Genomic DNA, 19,954 nt, shown 5'->3' with positions numbered 1-19,954 from the left:
ATTAGCAGCTGCCTGGCCTTCTGATTAGCTGGGGTAATAATGGTCACCAGGGGTAATAATTGTTTAAGATYCCTCCAGCTGTATAATTCAGTTTGGACTCGGCTGTCTGTCCTTGCCCCCTCACCTTTCCTCAAGTCTTCAGTCATGTTGGGGGTTTCTCTCTAGAATAAATGAGCCCCTCATCATATTACACTGTCACCAGAGTGTCTGCTCCTGAGTGGCGCAGTAGTCTAAGGCACTGCATCTCAGTGCTAGAGGGTTCACTACAGACCCTGGTGCGATTCCAGGCTGTAACACAACCGGCCATGATTGGGAGGGTCATAGGGCGGCGCACAATTGGCCCAGCATCGTCCGGGTTAGAGTTTGGCGGKKGTAGGCCATCATTGTAAATAAGAATTTGTTCTTAACTGACTTGCCTAGTTAAATAAARGTTAAATAAATAAAAGTCTGGCAAGCAGGGAGTGACAGGATGCAGACAGATCTCACACTGCTTCATAGGAACATGGAATGGGAGATTAAGTGAGATGTATCTTTGTCTATCAGTGCAGGATAGTGCTGTTTCAACATTTTGGTTTTCATTCAGAAGCGAGTGTCGAGCCTCTATCAACGGGCAGTCACTGTCACCTTGTTTCAGTGTGTACAGCCACTGTCACCTTGTTTCAGTGTGTACAGCCACTGTCACTAATCATATACATACTTTCTGTTGCCTCCCTGATGTGGCTTGTTGAAAATATCTTTCAAATGCAGATGTTGTGACCATGACTTTGGAACCAGAAGCCTGTTGGCTATATGAAATAATAATTTGGCAACAATAGATACAACAGTTACTACATCACACATCCTATGGAGATCTCACCTTAATGTTGTTATACAGTTCCCAGCGTGGTTCAAGGGGTTATTTAATGAAAAACAGCTTTATTGTTTCCCTGTATGACTTAGTTACTGTACCTGAAAAAGTACGTTYCAGAGGGTTCAGTTTAATATGGCGTGTAATTCCGCTGTTCTTGCAATTTGCTCTCTTTAGTTCTTGCAGTTGAAATGTTATTCTTCATTGATCTGGAACAGGAAGGCCTATTATTCCTGCTCTGCTCTACTGCCATCCACAGTACTGAGGCAGCAGAGTATAAAGTCGTATAGCTAGAGAAACACCACAGAGAGGACCACTCACTGAATACTGTACTGTTTCCTGCACCGATAACACCAATATTGATAGCCTAGATCTGATGGTGTGCTTTTGAGAAATGAATGATTGTATATCTCCACATCAGCAGATGGGTCTCCTCTTGGTCCTCTCTGGTAGGGATGACATGGTTATTGCAGACGTAGACTACCTTAAGATGTTGCCTAAAATGATTGGAGGTTAATCCTCTCCACCCATTCTTCTTCTTTTCCATCGCCACAGCAGATTGATCTGTCAAGCTGCCAAGGCAGACGCAGCCAAGGTGTCCCCGTCTGGCTTTAACGTCAGACAGCCAGGACTGGGCAGGTCCCAGTTAACTCCCTTAGAAGACCATTTGATTACTACAATGAAAGAGCTGCCTTTTCTCATTTAGCCCAGAAGCTTTTAGATGGGCGTGTTGATGGGTGAGTTAAGAGTGGGTTAAACCCAGCTCAGTGCTAGAGACCATCGTGATTTAAGTATGAAGAGTGTTGGTAACCTCCACAAAAGGAGTTTGGGCTCGTACAAACAGAATACAGCTACACACGGTGCTGATTGGACCATTGGAGAGATTTCTATAATCCTCAGTGCAGGAGCTTTTCTGGTGTGCTTTTCAGTGTGTTGGTCCAAAATACTTTAACCCTAGCTGAGTTCAGTGTTTACTTGTCACCGGATCCTGAGGACTTGTGCCTTGGCACTCCGTGTGAGTGACAGATGAAGGGCTTATATATAATTTTGCATAGCGCTTCCTCAATGTGTTCAGGCTTGTTGGCAAACCCCTTATCTGTGGAACAAAAACACGTTGAAGTGCTTGGATTTAGAGGCTGTCACACTACCTGGGAGACGGTGACCTCATTAGGTGTAGAAGAAACCTCCAGTGTACCTCCGTCCGTCCTTGCGTGATGTGGTGAGGTGTGCACCCCCCTGGCTGTTCCGTCCGTGTGAGGAAAGCCCTCCATCAGCACCCACTCCACCCCTGAAGCCCTGCAGCCCCTATCCTCCCGGTCGACCCAGGCACTAACATGCCTGATAGCAGCCGCTTGCTCTGGGCTTTGGAGCTGTTGATTTATGGGACTGTGTAGCTGCAGCAGCATCTGACCAAATGCCAAGAGCTCTGACTCGTTTCTCCTATCCTAACAGCAGGGCATGGCCCTCTTCTTATTTAGGGCCTGTTTGATCGCTAGATCTATGACTCACTCTATGGACCACTGTATTGTGTTAGACTAAACATGTTGATCAGCTAATGATGATAATTGTTTACTATACATTTTAAATCCCATGTGCTAGCCTCAGCTGGGTGCACTACCTCGGTCAGAGTTATAGCTGTTTTCATATTGGAATAAATAAACAGTCAATTCAGCATGTATCCAAGACTCTTATCTTGATTGATGATTTTCTTTAGTAGTTTTTGTTTGATTTCTCAGTTATTTACTTTTCTAGAGTCTCTCCTCGGCCTGTGTTTGTGAGCACAGACCACCCTGGTTCTATGTGTGTGTGGAGGTCTGCAGAGTAACTGTCCTCCACTGAAACTTGGCTGGAGTGGGGGTGGAGCGCTGGGGTTGTGCACTTTTGAGATTTAACAGGAATGCTTTGGGGATCGCTGTGTTTTTCAGATTTCACTCCCGACTCCCCTTTGGAAGTGGGAGGTGAGGGGAAAAGAGCAGTTGCGTCCTCAGTGAGAGCAACGTGATACCCTTGTCCATCCGGCTCCCTGTTACCTGACTGCGGTTCTTGTTCTCTCCCTCCACAGAACAATGAAGATCAAGTGGCATTCCAGGTGGGAGGGGGACTTTCTACTCTGGAACAGATTCTGCAGGTAGTCACTGCAACCTCCACCCCTACCGCAGTCTCACGCATTCCAATCAAGTGAGTTMCAGCTTTTACATTCAAATACTGCTAACCTAGTCTCCGCACACACTGTCTTTTGATACACTTTCTATTCAGATTAGAGGGTTTTACACAAACTACACTATATATACAAAAGTATGTGGACACCCCTTCAAATTAGTGGATTCGGCTATTTCAGCCACACCCGCTGCTGACAGGTGTATAAAATTGAGCACACAGCCATGCAATCTCCATAGACAAACATTGGCATTAGAATGGCCTTACTGAAAAGCTCAGACTTTCAACGTGGCACCGTCATTAGATGCCACCTTTCCAGCAAGTCAGTTCGTCGAATTTCTGCCCTGCTAGTGCTGTTATTGTGAAGTGGAAATGTCTAGGAACAACAACGGCTCAGCCGCGAAGTGGTAAGCCACACAATCTCACTGAACGGGACGTCGAGTGCTGAAGCGTGTAGCGCGTAAAAATAGTCTGTCCTTAGTTGCAACACTCACTACCGAGTTCCAAACTGCCTCTGGAAGCAACGTCAGCACAATAACTGWTCGTCGGGAGCTTTTTTCATGGCCGAGCAGCCGCACACAAGCATAAGATCACCATGCGCAATGCCAAGTCTCGGCTGGAGTGGTGTAAAGCTTGCCGCCATTGGACTCTGGAGCAGTGGAAACGTGTTTTCTGGAGTGATGAATCACGCTTCACCATCTGGCAGTCCGACAGGCTTTGGCGGATGCCAGGAGAACGCTACCGGCCCGAATGCATAGTGCCAACTATAAAGTTTGGATGAGGAATAATGATTTGGGGCTGTTTTTCATGGTTCGGGCTAGGCCCCTTAGTTCCAGTGGAGGGAAATCTTAACGCTACAGCATACAATGACATTCTAGACGATTCTGTGCTTCCAACTTTGTGTGGCAATAGTTTGGGGAAGGCCCATTCCTGTTTCAGCATGACGATACCCCTGTGTAAAAAGCGAGGTCGATACAGAAATGGTTTGTTGAGATCGGTGTGTAAAAACATGATTGGCCTGCACAGAGCCCTGATCCTCAACCCCATCGAAATCCTTTGCGATGAATTGGAACGCCGACTGCGAGCCAGGCCTAATCGCCCAACATCAGTGCCCGACCTGCTTTTGTAGCTGAATGAAAGCAAGTCCCCGCAGCAATGTTCCAAATTCTAGTGGAAAGTCTTCCCAGAAGAGTGGAGGCTGTTATAGCAGCAAAGGGGGCACCAACTCTATATTAATGCCCATGGTTTTTGAATGAGATGACGAGCAGGTGTCCACATACTTTTGGTCAAGTGTGTATAATGACACTATGTTTAATACAAATTGTTCATGAAGGGTATGTGGCTGCTGCTTGTGGCTCTGTGAGGGTCATCGTCATTGGTCATAATGCATCTTGCTGACCTCTTGTGATGTCACCTCTGCTGAGACAGCCGTGAGGAAGTGTACGGGATGTCAAATTACTCCATTTACTTTGGCTGGAACCTCCATGGTCCCCATACAATACAACTTCATGAATCCATTGAAATTGACATTTTGTATTTTTTTGTCCTTTCCATCGCCCATATTCCCATACTCTTCACAACCAATATCCTGGCCTATTGCTGCTCTCATGAGTCATGAGCCGACATTTCACTGTCTGTCGTCCAACCGGACCTCCACTTAAAACCCATGAGCCTTACCAGCTGCTGTGTAAGTCTCTAAAGACATGTTCCACACTCTGACCTCCGTGACAGCTCTCCTCTGTTTACAATTTGTGATGTTTTTGCAATTGCGTAAAGTGAGTGAGGTAACCTCAACCCTTCCTTTTATTTCTCTGTTTATAGTGCTCGTATCTCAATCAATACTTTCAGAATGGATCATGAATAATAATGCACCCTTTTTAGAAGGAAAAAGGGATTACATTTTGGTCATCTATTTTGTGTTCATTCTTTTCTGTTGATATACAGAAAGGCCATGTGTCTAATCCATCAGAAGGACTCTGTCGTGGTTTTGAGTTGTGGGTCTGGAGTTAGTGTGGCCTGCCAGTAGATAACCTCGGAGAGACTGCCATTCTCACAACACTGGAACTCTCTAATGGACTGGAATGGCCTCTCTCCTACACTCATTAGCATTTACTGTTTCCCAAACCTCTACTAATGGACAAATGCGTCTTTTATTTCTAATGCATTTAAATACGGCCATCTCGTGTTTATAGATTAAAAAACTAAAAAATATTCACTCAATCACTAATCCTGGAGAATTTGAAGCAGACTTCCGTATCGTGAGGAATTTTATTAACTTAAATTGAGGGGACAGGTTTTTACTTGTAGGTAGCTAGGAGTCTTTTGCTCACAATTGGACTGTTTCTGCTTGTTGAAGCGGGAGACTACACCCACACACACTGTTGTTCCTACACTTTGAGACAGCCACTTGACGTACGGAGGAAGAGGAGTTGAATAAGATCAGAGGTACTTCTTTCATCCTCTGCCGGGCTCCTAGTCCAATCCAGAGCTGAAGTGTGCCATGTCTAGTGACAAAGGAATGGCCTCCATGTTACCTTCTTTCAGGACTCAATTACCACCTTGTCTGAACATGTTGAAAATAACTTCTTCAGATCTTCTAGAAATATACATAAGACTGAGGACAACTTTAATTAAGCATGAAGGGGCAGGTCACTCCTGTGGCGTCATCACAATTAGGAATGTTAGAATGTAACCTTCCTAAAGTAAAGCTCAAGAAAGTGGTCCAGTTCTGTTGACAGTTCTTAGTATGTGTTCCACTTGATAAAGTGGTATTATATGTTGAATAGTACATAATAACAGTATATTCATGATGTTACCAGTGGCAAAGCAGACGACGTGTTGCCAGTTCCTGTCTACCCAGCACCTGTGGGATCAGGTTGTGATAGGCTAGCTGTCTTTGGGCTGTCTCTGCTCCCTCTGTCCTACATGCTATAGTGTAGAGTGCTGCCTCAGGCCTGGGGTTGTTGTTGGGCCCCTGAGAGCTATGAGCTTGGGTCAGAACTTGTGATAACCCTCTTCCAGAGCACATCAATCCGGCACCTCAGATCACATCTCACCGTTGCCGCTTGCTATAGGCCACCCTCTGCCCCCAGCTGTGCCCTGGACACCATATGTGAACTGATTGCCTCCCACCACCTTCAGAGCTCATGCTGCCTGGTGACCTAAACTGGGACATGCTTAACACCCCGGCCATCCTACAATCTAAGCTTGATGGCTTCAATCTCACACAAATTATCAATGAACCTACCAGGTACAACCCCAAATCTATAAATACGGGCACCCTCATAGATATCATCCTAACCAACTTGCCCTCCAAATACACCTCTGCTGTTTTTAACCAAGATCTCAGCGATCACTGCCTCATTGCCTGCATCCGTAATGGGTCCGCGGTCAAACGACCACCCCTCATCACTGTCAAACGCTCCCTAAAACACTTCAGCGAGCAGGCCTTTCTAATCGACCTGGCCTGGGTTTCCTGGAAGGATATTGACCTCATCCCGTCAGTAGAGGATACCTGGTCATTCTTTAAAAGTGCCTTCTTCACCATCTTAAATAAGCATGCCCCATTAAAAAGAAATGTAGAACCAGGAACAGTTATAGCCCTTGGTTCTCTCCAGACCTGACTGCCCTTGACCAGCACAAAAACATCCTGTGGCGTTCTGCATTAGCATCGAATAGCCCCCGTGATATGCAACTTTTCAGGGAAGTTAGGAACCAATATACACAGGCAGTTAGGAAAGCTAAGGCTAGCTTTTTCAAGCAGAAATTTGCATCCTGTAGCACAAACTCAAAAAAGTTCTGGGACACTGTGAAGTCCATGGAGRATAAGAGCACCTCCTCCCAGCTGCCCATTGCACTGAGGCTAGGAAACACTGTCACCACCGATAAATCCACTATAATTGAGAATTTCAATAAGCATTTTTCTACTGCTGGCCATGCCTTCCACCTGGCTACCCCTACCCCGGTCAACAGCCCTGCACACCCCACAGCTACTCGCCCAAGCCTCAMCATTTCTCCTTCACCCAAATCCAGATAGCTGATGTTCTGAAAGAGCTGCAAAATCTGGACCCCTACAAATCAGTCGGGCTAGACAATCTGGACCCTCTCTTTCTAAAATTATCTACTGAAATTGTTGGAACCCCCATCACTAGCCTGTTCAACCTCTTTCGTATCGTCTGAGATTCCCAAAGATTGGATAGGCTGCTGCGGTCATCCCCCTCTTCAAAGGGGGAGACACTCTAGACCCAAACTGCTACAGACCTATATCTATCCTACCCTGCCTTTCTAAGGTCTTCGAAAGCCAAGTTAACAAACAGATTACCGACCATTTCGAATCCCACCGTACCATCTCCACTATGCAATCTGGTTTCAGAGCTGGTCATGGATGCACCTCAGCCACGTTCAAGGTCCTAAATGATATCATAACCGCCATCGATAAGAGACATTACTGTGCAGCTGTATTCATCGACCTGGCCAAGGCTTTCGACTCTGTCATTCACCACATTCTTATTGGCAGACTCAACAGCCTTGGTTTCACAAATGATTGCCTCGCCTGGTTTAACAACTACTTCTCTGATCGAGTTCAGTGTGTCAAATTGGAGGGCCTGTTGTTCGGACCTCTGGCAGTCTCTATGGGGGTGCCACAGGGTTCAATTCTCAGGCCGACTCGCTTCTCTGTATACATCAATGATGTCGCTCTTGCTGCAGGTGATTCTCTGATCCACCTCTACACAGACGACACCATTCTGTATACTTCTGGCCTTTCGTTGGACACTGTGTTAACTAACCTCCAGACGAGCTTCAATGCCATACAACTCTCCTTCCGTGGCCTCCAACTGCTCTTAAACGTAAGTAAAACTAAATGCATGCTCTTCAATCGATCACTGCCCGCACCTGTCCGACCGTCCAGCATCACTACTCTGGACGGCTCTGACTTAGAATATGTGGATAACTACAAATACCTAGGTGTCTGGTTAGACTGTAAACTCTCCTTCCAGACTCACATTAAGCATCTCCAATCCAAAATTAAATCTAGAATCGGCTTCCTATTTCGCAACAAAGCATCCTTCACTCATGCTGCCAAACATACCCTTGTAAAACTGACCATCCTACCGATCCTCGACTTTGGCGATGTCATTTACAAAATAGCATCCAACACTCTACTCAACAAATTGGATGCAGTCTATCACTGTGCCATCCGTTTTGTCACCAAATCCCCATATACTACCCACCACTGCGACCTGTACACTCTCGTTGGCTGGCCCTCACTTCACTCTCGTCGCCAAACCCACTGGCTTGCCCCGCCTTATCTCAGCTYACTGGTCACCATAGCAGCACCCACTCGTAGCACGCGCTCCAGCGGGTATATCTCACTGGTCACCCCCAAAGCCAATTCATCTTTTGGCTGCCTTTCCTTCCAGTTCTCTGCTGCCAATGACTGGAACGAACTGCAAAGCTCTCTGAGGCTGGAGACTCCTATCTCCCTCACTAGCTTTAAGCACCAGCTGTCAGAGCAGCTCACAGAATACTGCACCTGTACATAGCCCATCTGTAAATAGCCCATCCAACTACCTCATCCCCATACTGTATTTATTTCTTCATCTTGCTCCTTTGCACCCCAGTAYCTCTACTTGCACATTCATCTTCTGCACATCTACCATTCCAGTGTTTAATTGTTATATTGTAATTACTTCGCCAATACGGCCTATTTATTGCCTTAACTCCCTTATCTTACCTCATTTGCACTCACTGTATATAGACTTTTTGTTTTATTTTTTTCTACTGTATTATTGACTGTATGCTTGTTTATTCCATGTGTAACTCTGTTGTTGTTTTTGTCAAACTGCTATGCTTTATCTTGGCCAGGTYGCAGTTGCAAATGAGAACTTGTTCTCAACTAGCCTACCTGGTTAAATAAAGGTGAAATAAAATAAATATATAAAATCCAGCCCACACTCATCGTAGCCCTGTACATGGTTAAACATGTATTACACCCACATTCATTATATATAAACACACACATTTACAATATAGAGGAAATGTAAGGGCAAGGGATGGGAATATTGGGAGCCAGTGATGAGATTCAACACAAGGACATGGCCCGTCTGTCCACTAATCACTGTTGTTCATCTGGGTGGCTGTATGGCGTAATGGTCGGCGTCTGTGAGATAGACACTAACCCCCAGCGCTTGCTACATTATCTGTTTACAGTAATGCTGCCGTATTGATCGCCTCCTCTCAGATAAGCTGAGTGATTTACAAAAAAGTCAACTGCAGAGTCGGAGATGCTTGGGTAATATTACCCCCCTGGGAGGCCCACTCCTAGTTGTTACCATTACATTAATGAGCTAATTCCTCTGAGGCTCGGCTAATGTCCCTGTGTAACCCTGTGGCCGCTGGATCCATGTCTAGACTAGCAGAGCAACAACTCTCATTAACATCAATATAACACAGTATATATGATATACCAGAGATTTTTACCTGCAAAGTCATCCATAAACCAAATGGTCTTGTGTGTGAAGATGATCCTTAATTGTTCTCCACCTGGATTACCTTTATCACACTCTTACTGTTAAATTTGCATATTCAAATCTCAAGGTGAAGGAGTATTTTTGAGAAAAAATAAGAACCCTGCTAGTTGAAACAGAAAAAAATATACATCCATTGTTAGAGGAATTTTAACAATACTCTCTCAAAATTGAAAAGGCACTCGCACATCTGAGCTATCTCTGCAGCAGGTGCATGGCAACAGTTGAATAAGATGAGAAAAAAAGAAGAAACCCGCACATTGCTCTTGCTAGTATCACTGCTCTTTAAGCTTTACGTATCTTCTTCAAGACCTTGCAAGTGTGAGCCCTACTCTGTGTGAATGTGTTTTCTCTTTGTGATTCTGAGTGGAGAGTGTGTTGTGCTCCCTTGGGGAGGAGGGGGCAGAGCTGTCTAAAACAAGCTGTAAATGATCACAGATCCTCACTAGGCAAAACCACAGCTCTGCTCTCTCTGCCTCTGGAGACACTTATCTTCAGCATCATTATTATTATATGGTGAGGAAATGTTTTGCCCCAGTCTGGAGGTGTGGTTAGACGGGGGGGGGGTAAACGTAGATGCCGTTCTGGCACTGTTTTTCAATCTTTATTAGCACATCCTTACTCACTTTGGAGAAATCCCTGCATGATTTAATTAACAAAAGCAAAGTTTCCACATCACTACTTTAACAAATTTGACTCTTCTCAGATGTGTAATTCTATCAAGGAAAGATGGATGCATTCTTGAAGTATTCCAACCTTGTGTCAACTACTGTGTGTTTATGGGACATGTCCCTGTGTCTCCCAGTAGGGGTCACTGGGTAGTAGAGGAGGAGAGAGGCAGGACTGGGGGGAGTTTATCCCAGTGATGTCTGGGCTCAGCACAAGAGAAGCTAGCGTCAGAACAGACAGACTGACCCACCCGAAGGGCTGAAGAGGTCGTATAACTTTTTGAGTTGAATTTGAGAGAATCGGTAGAGGACACTTGATGATACAATTCAAAATGACTGTGGTATCTGGTATCTGTTTTATCTAAGTGATGACAGGCCCCTGTTCTACCACATTGAAAATGAAACCAGCTTATATTTAAGCTTTTTAGTTTTAGAGAGAGGTCTTAACTTCTGAGAAGGCTCTCGATATGCGCAGCGGTCTAAGGCACTGCATCCCAGTGCGAGAGGCGTCACTACAGACCCTGGTTCGATTGTATCACAACCGGCTGTGATTGGAAGTCCCTATAGGGGGGCGCACAATTAGCCCAGCGTCGTCCGGGTTAGGGTTTGGCCGGGGTAGGCTGTCATTGTAAATAAGAATTTGTTCTTAACCGACTTGCCTAGTTAAATAAAAATGAATAGTCCAGTGACACTGCTATGCTAGGACACTGCATGTTAAAACACTCATAGTTAGTTACCCACCTCAGTCACATGACTGAGTGTATGCTGTGTAATCAAAGCTGCTACCTTAGGTTTCATTTCAGGATGTCGTWATATGGTGTGAGTGTGTGATGCATGAAGGCTCATCAGATTACTCCCAGTTCATACCCAGCCAGTGTGGAACGTCTTGGAAGCACTCAGGGTATCGGAAAGATCAACAGAAGAATCAAATGAGTGTCATTTAGATAGCAGTGAATGAAGGGATTGTTTGACAGCACCAGGAAATGGATTTGCTCCTCACCTTGTATTTTGGCTTAGGGTTAGTTTTCTTTCCATGAACACACATTTTCCCTGTTGAAAAGCAGGGATTCAACCTGATCTGGAAGTTGGTCAAATTTCTGCAGCATTTCCATGGTCAGGCCTGACTGGGCACATAGGAAAAGCACTGAGATGTTGGGAAACGTGAGCTTGAGGTTCAGGTGGAACGATCTCCTGCTTGATAACCCAGTGACAAAAGCATAAAGAGTCTTTTACATGGATGATGTCCTATTATCTTTGCAATAAGGGAAGACTTCTGAAAATTGGAAACATTTACCTGTCAGGGGAGTCTACCTGGTATTTTCCCAGTACCCTAAACTATTATGCTGTTTCTGTTGTGTTTTTATGTCACTAAGAAAATACTTCTAAATACTCTTGAGCCCTAAGTGTTTTCTGGGATATTGGGGCAGTACTATACTGCGGGGGGGTCCTGACCTTCGCTCTAATTTTTCCCTTCCCAGCCATCTGTCTATCAGCCCCTGGGATACTCTATGGATTCTGGGATAGTTTAAATTTAAGAGTTTTAATTCAGCCACAGAGATCAGTGACACTCCCAATCCCCCAGCCCCCTTGTCATGTCCGAGCCTGTCGGCCACCCACGGTGATCCCCACAGGGCTCCACGGTGTATGGTTGTCCCAGGGGGCTGGCCCAGAATACTGTGTGCTCTAGTCCAGTCTGTGTCTTTAGTCTCTATCTAGCCCTTTACAATAGCTCCTGGCTTGAGATGGCTGTGTGTGTCTATGGCCTCATCAGAACAGGAGGGTGGTTTGCTGTGGCCGACCGTCTGAGGTTAAGCAGTTTAGAGTAGGTGAGCAGATTGAACTGCTAATTATCTTCATCTCTCCAAGTTTCTTATTCTTCTCTCTCTCAAATCAAATCAAATKTATTTATATAGCCCTTCTTACATCAGCTGATATCTCAAAGTGCTGTACAGAAACCCAGCCTAAAACCCCAAACAGCAAGCAATACAGGTGTAGAAGCACCATCTCTCTCTCCTCTCTCCTATTTCCTCTCTCTTGCTCTCTCTCTCCGCAACCTGTCAGTATGGGCCGTCAGTGGAACCTAATCCCACGTCTACAAAATAAGGTTTCATTAATCCCAGATTAACAATGTACCCGTTGTATCTCCCGCTGGGTGTAGTCTGGCGGTTGGTGCAGGCACCAAATCCTTGGTTCCGGCAGTGGGTGTGGCATGCTGTCAAATGAGCACCCAGAGCTGTGTAGGTGGAGGTATGCTGCCTGTTAGGATGGACTGGCATACGTGGATCAACCAACGCAGCCTACATAGTGCATGGGTAACACGAGACGGAATAGCATGGCCCCTTACCAAATTGCTCCTCAAAATCTTTGAAATAGGCTGTCATCAAGGGGGCACTGCGACAGATTCCAGGGACAGGGATGATATCAGGTGTCATGCTAATTAAGCTCAATTAGGTGGGAGGGAGCTAAAGATGGATTACCGAGATTGCTCATTGCATGAGCTGCTGTAAGGACATTACTCAAACGTGCCTCTGACAGTCGCCATTTGTTTAGCGGGCCTAAAACATGCCTGATTAGCTGTGTTACAAAGCAATTGCATGCTCATTACATGAGTAGTTGACTGAGTCGATTGTGAGAAGTCAGTGGAAGTTCATGACTCCAGATCTGACTCTGGTTGAGAGTGTGGTGATTAGGGTTGCAAAGCTACCGGTAATTTACCAAAGTTACCCGAAACTTCCAAATTTCCAGAAGATAACGGGTAATCTATGTAAATCTATGGTATTTTTGGTAATTTTATACATGAATATATATGTGTTTGTGATATATATATATATATATATATATATAGTGGGGCAAAAAAGTATTTAGTCAGCCACCAATTGTGCAAGTTCTCCCACTTAAAAAGATGAGAGAGGCCTGTAATTTTCATCATAGGTACACTTCAACTATGACAGACAAAATGAGAATTTTCTTTCCAGAAAATCACATTGTAGGATTTTTAATGAATTTATTTGCAAATTATGGTGGAAAATAAGTATTTGGTCAATAACAAAAGTTTATCTCAATACTTTGTTATATACCTTTGTTGGCAATGAAGAGTCAAACGTTTTCTGTAAGTCTTCACAAGGTTTTCACACACTGTTGCTGGTATTTTCCCATTCCTCCATGCAGATCTCCTCTAGAGCAGTGATGTTTTGGGGCTGTTGCTGGGCAACACGGACTTTCAACTCCTCCAAAGATTTTCTATGGGGTTGAGATCTGGAGACTGGCTAGGCCACTCACAGGACCTTGAAATACTTCTTACGAAGCCACTCCTTCGTTGCCCGGGCGGTGTGTTTGGGATCATTGTCATGCTGAAAGACCCAGCCACGTTTCATCTTCAATGCCCTTGCTGATGGAAGGAGGTTTTCACTCAAAATCTCACGATTATATGGCCCATTCATTCTTTCCTTTACACGGATCAGTCGTCCTGGTCCCTTTGCAGAAAACAGCCCCAAAGCATGATGTTCCACCCCCATGCTTCACAGTAGGTATGGTGTTCTTTGTATGCAACTCAGAATTCTTTGTCCTCCAAACACGACGAGTTGAGTTTTTTACCAAAAAGTTCTATTTTGGTTTCATCTGACCATATGACATTCTCCCAATCTTCTTCTGGATCATCCAAATGCTCTCTAGCAGATTTCAGACGGGCCTGGACATGTACTGCTTAAGCAGGGGGACACGTCTGGCACTGCAGGATTTGAGTCCCTGGCGGCGTAGTGTGTTACTGATGGTAGGCTTTTTACTATTTGGTCCCAGCTCTCTGCAGGTCATTCACTAGGTCCCCCCGTTGGTTTCTGGGATTTTTGCTCACTGTTCTTGTGATCATTTTTGACCCCACGGGGTGAGATCTTGCGTGGAGCCCCAGATCGAGGAGATTATCAGTGGTCTTGTATGTCTTCCATTTCCTAATAATTGCTCCCACAGTTGATTTCTTCAAACCAAGCTGCTTACCTATTGCAGATTCAGTCTTCCAGCCTGGTGCAGGTCTAACATTTTGTTTCTGGTGTCCTTTGACAGCTCTTTGGTCTTGGCCATAGTGGAGTTTGGAGTGTGACTGTTTGAGGTTGTGGACAGGTTCTTTTATACTGATAACAAGTTCAAACAGGTGCCATTAATACAGGTAACGAGTGAAGGACAGAGGAGCCTCTTAAAGAAGAAGTTAGCAGGTCTGTGAGAGCCAGAAATCTTGCTTGTTTGTAGGTGACCAAATACTTATTTTCCACCATAATTTGCAAATAAATTCATTAAAAATCCTACAATGTGATTTTCTGGATTTTTGTCCCTCATTTTGTCTGTCATAGTTGAAGTGTACCTATGATGAATATTACAGGCCTCTCTCATCTTTTTAAGTGGGAGAACTTGCACAATTGGTGGCTGACTAAATACTTTTTTGCCCCACTGTATATACAGTATATTGTGTGTGTGTGTGTGTGTATACATGTGTAAATATATATGTATGTGTGTGTGTGTGTGTATATATATTTCTTTATTGTAAATGTTTGGCAGTTGTGAAAAAAATCTATAGTTGGAAGAGTTGTGGAGTCAAATGAAAAATAATACCGTTGTTGATTAGATATTTTTTTCATTAATTATTTTCTCTTGAACCATATGGTCTATCTACTAGAAACTCATGGACACAGATATACTTATTTTATACTATATATGAATAAAAAATAAATAATAATACAATTTTTCTTAAATGTGTTTGTGTATAAAAAAAAATTATTCATATATTATTTAAAAAAGTAGATCTGTGTCCATGAGTTTCTAGTAGATGGACCATATGGTTCAAGAGAAAATAATGAATGAAAAAAATATCTAATCAACAATGGTATTATTTTCATGTATATATAACTTACACCTTTATTTCAGCATGATATATATATATAGGATATATCATGCCGAAACCCTCATATTAAAAACAAATAGTTTTCAATAAATWGATTTATATTTAGGATAATGTTTTACAACTTTGTCATTCTATTTTTTATTTATTTTAAAATCATATTTGATTATTGTATTTATTTTACATGTGACGAGGCCACACAAAAGGCCAAAGAGGATCATTTGAAGTACCCAAAAGGGCCACCAGATGTCTTGTGATAAATTACATAAAATCCTTAAGTTACCACAATTCTTGTAGTTTACCAGTAAACCTTCAAAAGTTTCCTTTAATATACCCTCCTTTTGCAAACCTAGTGGTGATTCTAATGGGAATGGAATTGAATTAAAGACTAAAATCATCAATATAATGATTAATAGATGAACTGCTATAAAATGAAATGTGCATTCTGTATAGTTAGATGGAACATTTTCAGCATACATTTGCAATGTTAACTTGTACAGCAACATTTTCCTTTGGATCCATCTTGGTTCCTCTCACATGGGTTTCTTGTAGAGACTGGAAGCAGTCGACGGCTGTTTTTCTCCCTAATAAGATTAGAGTAAATAAATTGGGGATGTGCCCTTTAATCTGCTGGTTAAGAGTGGCAGCCACCTGGGGACTGGCCTCTTCCCCCCCCCCATCTCCCTACATGGATAAAGACATTCTGGGCAGGGCAACCTCTACTTATACATGGTGAAAAAACAGGGTGCTATGGTTGACAGGTTTTTATGGACACTGTGAAGATGGTGTTTGCCTATTGCAAGCGTTGCTTTTGTAGCCTAATATTTACAAGATATTTTTTAAATATTGACCGTGCCTTTTTTTTGTAAGGTTATCATTCATGTTCCATTTGACTGCTCTGATGCTATCCCTCTCCTCATAATTTGTATAACGTCTTATAGATTTCCCAGGCCTTTTCATGTCGAAGCTGTAACAGAATCAGCCCAACCCTGTCATTTGACCAGGTGACCTGACACCCTGCTATTGCATTCCATCACAGTACCTGAAGGAATATTCATATGAAATGGCCTTTCTCCCCACTGTGTCAGGCATGGGAATGACAATGGCTTGGTTTCATCTCTGTACGTTAATTGTTCTAGTTCTTTTCTATCTGCATTGTTAGTAGGGGCCTGTAAGTAAGCATTTCACTGTTCACCTGTTGTTTACTAAGCATGTGATAAATAACATTTGATTTGATATGGACATATATCTAAGCAACGCAGCATCAGACTGAGAGGAAAACTAGTATTTCATTCAATTGGTACAGTCTTTCTAATGATGGTGGAATTATGTCAGTGAAAAACGGACTTCTTGCCGAGTTACTCAATCATGGATCTGGTTTTTTGGGGGGGGGGGGTGATCAGTCAGGCAGGCAGCCCCGGTGCTGGTCGGCTGCCCAGAGAGCACAGTTTGGTGGGGTTCTCACGTTACTTCACTCTGGCCCGATAGAGGTTGTGTTATCGTTCCACTCATCCATGATGGCTGTCTTATCCTAACCACTCCATTTCACTCCATTTCATTTCGTTTTTTAAATTTTATTTTACCTTTGTTTGACTAGGCAAGTCAGTTAAGAACAAATTCTTATTTACAATGACTGCCTGGGAACAGTGGGTTAACTGCCTTGTTCAGGGGCAGAACGACAGATTTTTACCTCAGCTCGGGGATTCGATCTAGCAACCTTTCGGTTACTGGCCCAACTCTCTAACCACTAGGCTGCCTACCGCCCCTAATAATATACTTTATATCAATATAACATAATGAATGTGTTTTGGTGCTTGACACATAAACAGATGTCATTAAGTAGTGATTGGTGGAAACGGGGATCAACACACCAGGTTTGGTTTGTGTTTTCTCAGGAATGTGTTGATAAATGTTGGTGGAAAAGACCCAAACATTTTATTTGGCTAGAAAGCCCATACACATATGGCATATGATACCCATACAGTAAGATTCTTACTGTAAAAATGTTTAGTAAGCAAGTCTTGGCGTGCTTAACCAGACCTTGAATGACTATTTGGAAATGTTCCCATAACTCACAATGTAATGCTTCTCACATTATCACCACATTCTATGTCTGACAGCTTTACACTACATTGTCAATAATGATATGGAGCAAATGACAGATCTGCCAACTAGCATATGAAACAACTGGAATATTTTGGTCACGAGGAAGTTATTGACAGACCTATCCACCTAGGCCTACATCAGTCTCTGATATTTTCTCTCTATATGCCGACTAGGTTGGAGTGGAAATGCGTTGCAGATGTGAAGGTTGCGGTAGATATCAAAATGTTTACCAGTTGAAATAAACATGGCCTACTTTAGAATAGGAAAGCCAGATTCCATTCTTCCTCAGAGSAGATAGGACACGCCACTCTGCTATTGGCTAAAATATACAGTTGTCAGAAAATATTAAGTGATGAAAGAAGGGCGAGGGGGAGCAGCAGTCAGAGTAGAATGATTCATCAGGTATCTGTAGCATTAATCGTCTCTGGGGCTTGTTTAAAGCAGACATAATACAGAGGCATGTTCCGCTCACTGCTCTGCTCTGCCTGGCTGTGGCCTGGGGCTCTGAGCTGAAGAGCTGCTGAGAGGAATGGCCTTATCTCCACAGAGGAAACACTACAGGATCTGACTCCAGATTGGACTGCCTGGCACTGTGATTGCAGATTCCATCCAGCAGCTTCTCTGGTTATGCAGATCTCTTGTCTTATTACTGTCCCACTCTGGATAAGGAGTTGACTAGTGAGGTAGTCTCGTTGTAAGCATAAGTAGTAGTTACTATAACTGGGTTCCTGAATGTTGCTTTCCGTCTCTTGCTGTCAGTGATGTATATGCTTTCAACTCTGCCAAAGATAAAACAATCTTTTAAGGAACCACACATTTGGTGTAGTGCGTTTTGGTTTCTTGATCACTTGAGAGCCTTGTCAATGCCCGTGATAAACTCCTACACTGTATCTCGTGTTGTTTTGAATGAGCTGTATAGAGCGTAACATTCTGCCTTGAACTATTTAGTTTTACTTGTGACAAGTGATTCATCTTGTTCTCCCTCTTGTCTCTCTCTCCTCTCAGGTCTCTATGTGCGGCTATAAACACCTACTATCTGGCATGCTCTCGCTGCCACCTCAACTGCACATATGTTATCTTCAGCAACAAGATAGCCTTCCTCATGGACCTGCTGCTACATCAGCTTACAGTAAGTGTCCTTTCACCACACCATAGAAAACATCTCCTATTACTACCATTATTGATATAACATTAATTAACATATGTTCTCTCAAACAACACATATTATTTTTGCTTGAGTCACTAAAGTTTGTGTGATACTTATGAAGGTGACATGGCATGATCGAAACTGCAGCTAGTTTACCCAAGGACCAGGCTGTTTAATGAATCCCTTCCAATGTCTCTGTAAATTCTCCTCCTGGCTACATGCAACACTTAAGTGCTGAAAAACTAGGACCTCATCACCAGCATTTATTCCTTCCTGGCACTGTGTTAATAAAAGACAGAGAGAGACACACGCTACAGTATAAATCCTGGCCCTGCCACAGCCACAGGCTTAGCCACGCAGATTAGGGAATGAGAGAGGGAGGGAAAGAGCAGCCTGTCAGGGAGGCAATATGGCGGCTGGGTTACCTGTCAGCCCATATCCTTCAGCACTCTCTGAGACTGTAAACATCAGCCGACTCCAAACATCTAACGGTGGCGGCTGCACACTTCACAGAACCAGACAAGGCACAGACATGGCCTTTGCTACCTACATGAACTCTATTGGGGCTTCCTTTTCCAGCCCTGAGTTCCAATCCAAAGCTGTCATATTTCCTGAGGGCACAGAGGGGGAGATTAGCCTGTACACTTCAGTTTTATATAAAACATATTCCCACAGCTGCTCTGACGACTGACATGTTGAACAGCACAATGCGAACTTTTCAAGTTGTGTTGGATAGTGACAAATATGGGGCTCATGAATAGTCCATGTAAAAACGTGTGTGTACGTGCGTGCGCACGTGTGTTTGTGTTTGGAAGTGGGTGGGGGTAGCAAGTGCCGCCGTCGGTGCTTGTCCCTCTTTTTAATTAGATTTGTGGAGAATGTTGGTGGATTTACTAATGCTGTCAGCATGCTGCCCTAACCATTAGTCTAAATGAGATGTTTTCAGACGTTTTACCTGACAATCTCCTTATTTCTACAACACACACACAAATGTCACTTACAGTGCCTTCAGAAAGTATTCACACACCTGGACTTYTTCCTCATTTTGTTTCAGCCTGAATTTAAAATTGATTACATTTAGGTGTCACTGGCCTACGCACTACCCCATAATGTCAAAGTAGAATTGTGTTTTTTGACATTTTTACAAATTAATTTAAAATGAAAAGCTGAAATTTCTTGAGTCATTAAGTATTCAACCCCTTTTTTATGGCAAGCCAAAATAAGTTTAGAAGTAAAGATTTGTTAACAAGTCATGGACTCACTCTGTTTCCAATAATAGTGTTTAACATCATTTTTTTAATGACTACCTCATTTCTGTACCCCAAACATACAATTATCTATAAAGTCCCTCAGTTGAGCTATGAATTTCAAACACAGATTCAACCACAAAGACCAGGGAGGTTTTACAATGCCCCGCAAAGAAGGGCACCTATTGGTAGATGGGTAAAAATAAAAAAGCAGATATTGAATATCCCTTTGAGCATGGTGAAGTTATTAATTACACTTTGGATTGTGTATCAATACACCCAGTCACTACAATGATACAGGCGTCCTTCCTAACTCCGTTACAAGAGAGGAAGAAAACCACTTAGGRATTTCACGATGAGGCCAATGGTG

At 43.4% G+C, this 19,954-nt stretch overlaps 1 protein-coding gene across 4 annotated transcripts in view; it reads left to right on the top strand.

The window, feature by feature from the left end:
• Nucleotides 1–19,954, top strand: part of LOC111952417 (S phase cyclin A-associated protein in the endoplasmic reticulum) — a 111,132-nt gene that overhangs the window by 62,436 nt on the left and 28,742 nt on the right. For all 4 annotated transcript variants that reach the window (XM_023971059.1, XM_023971058.1, XM_023971057.1 and 1 more), the window contains 2 exons: nucleotides 2,910–3,025; nucleotides 18,196–18,319. In XM_023971059.1, the coding sequence (XP_023826827.1) occupies nucleotides 2,910–3,025; nucleotides 18,196–18,319 (240 nt within the window). The remainder of the gene's footprint in view (nucleotides 1–2,909; nucleotides 3,026–18,195; nucleotides 18,320–19,954) is intronic.

Source organism: Salvelinus sp. IW2-2015, linkage group LG26 (assembly GCF_002910315.2).
Source record: "Salvelinus sp. IW2-2015 linkage group LG26, ASM291031v2, whole genome shotgun sequence".
Classification (NCBI taxonomy): domain Eukaryota; kingdom Metazoa; phylum Chordata; class Actinopteri; order Salmoniformes; family Salmonidae; genus Salvelinus; species Salvelinus sp. IW2-2015.
Note: the sequence above shows the minus strand (reverse complement) of the source record. Positions and strands in the feature narration are given on the sequence as shown.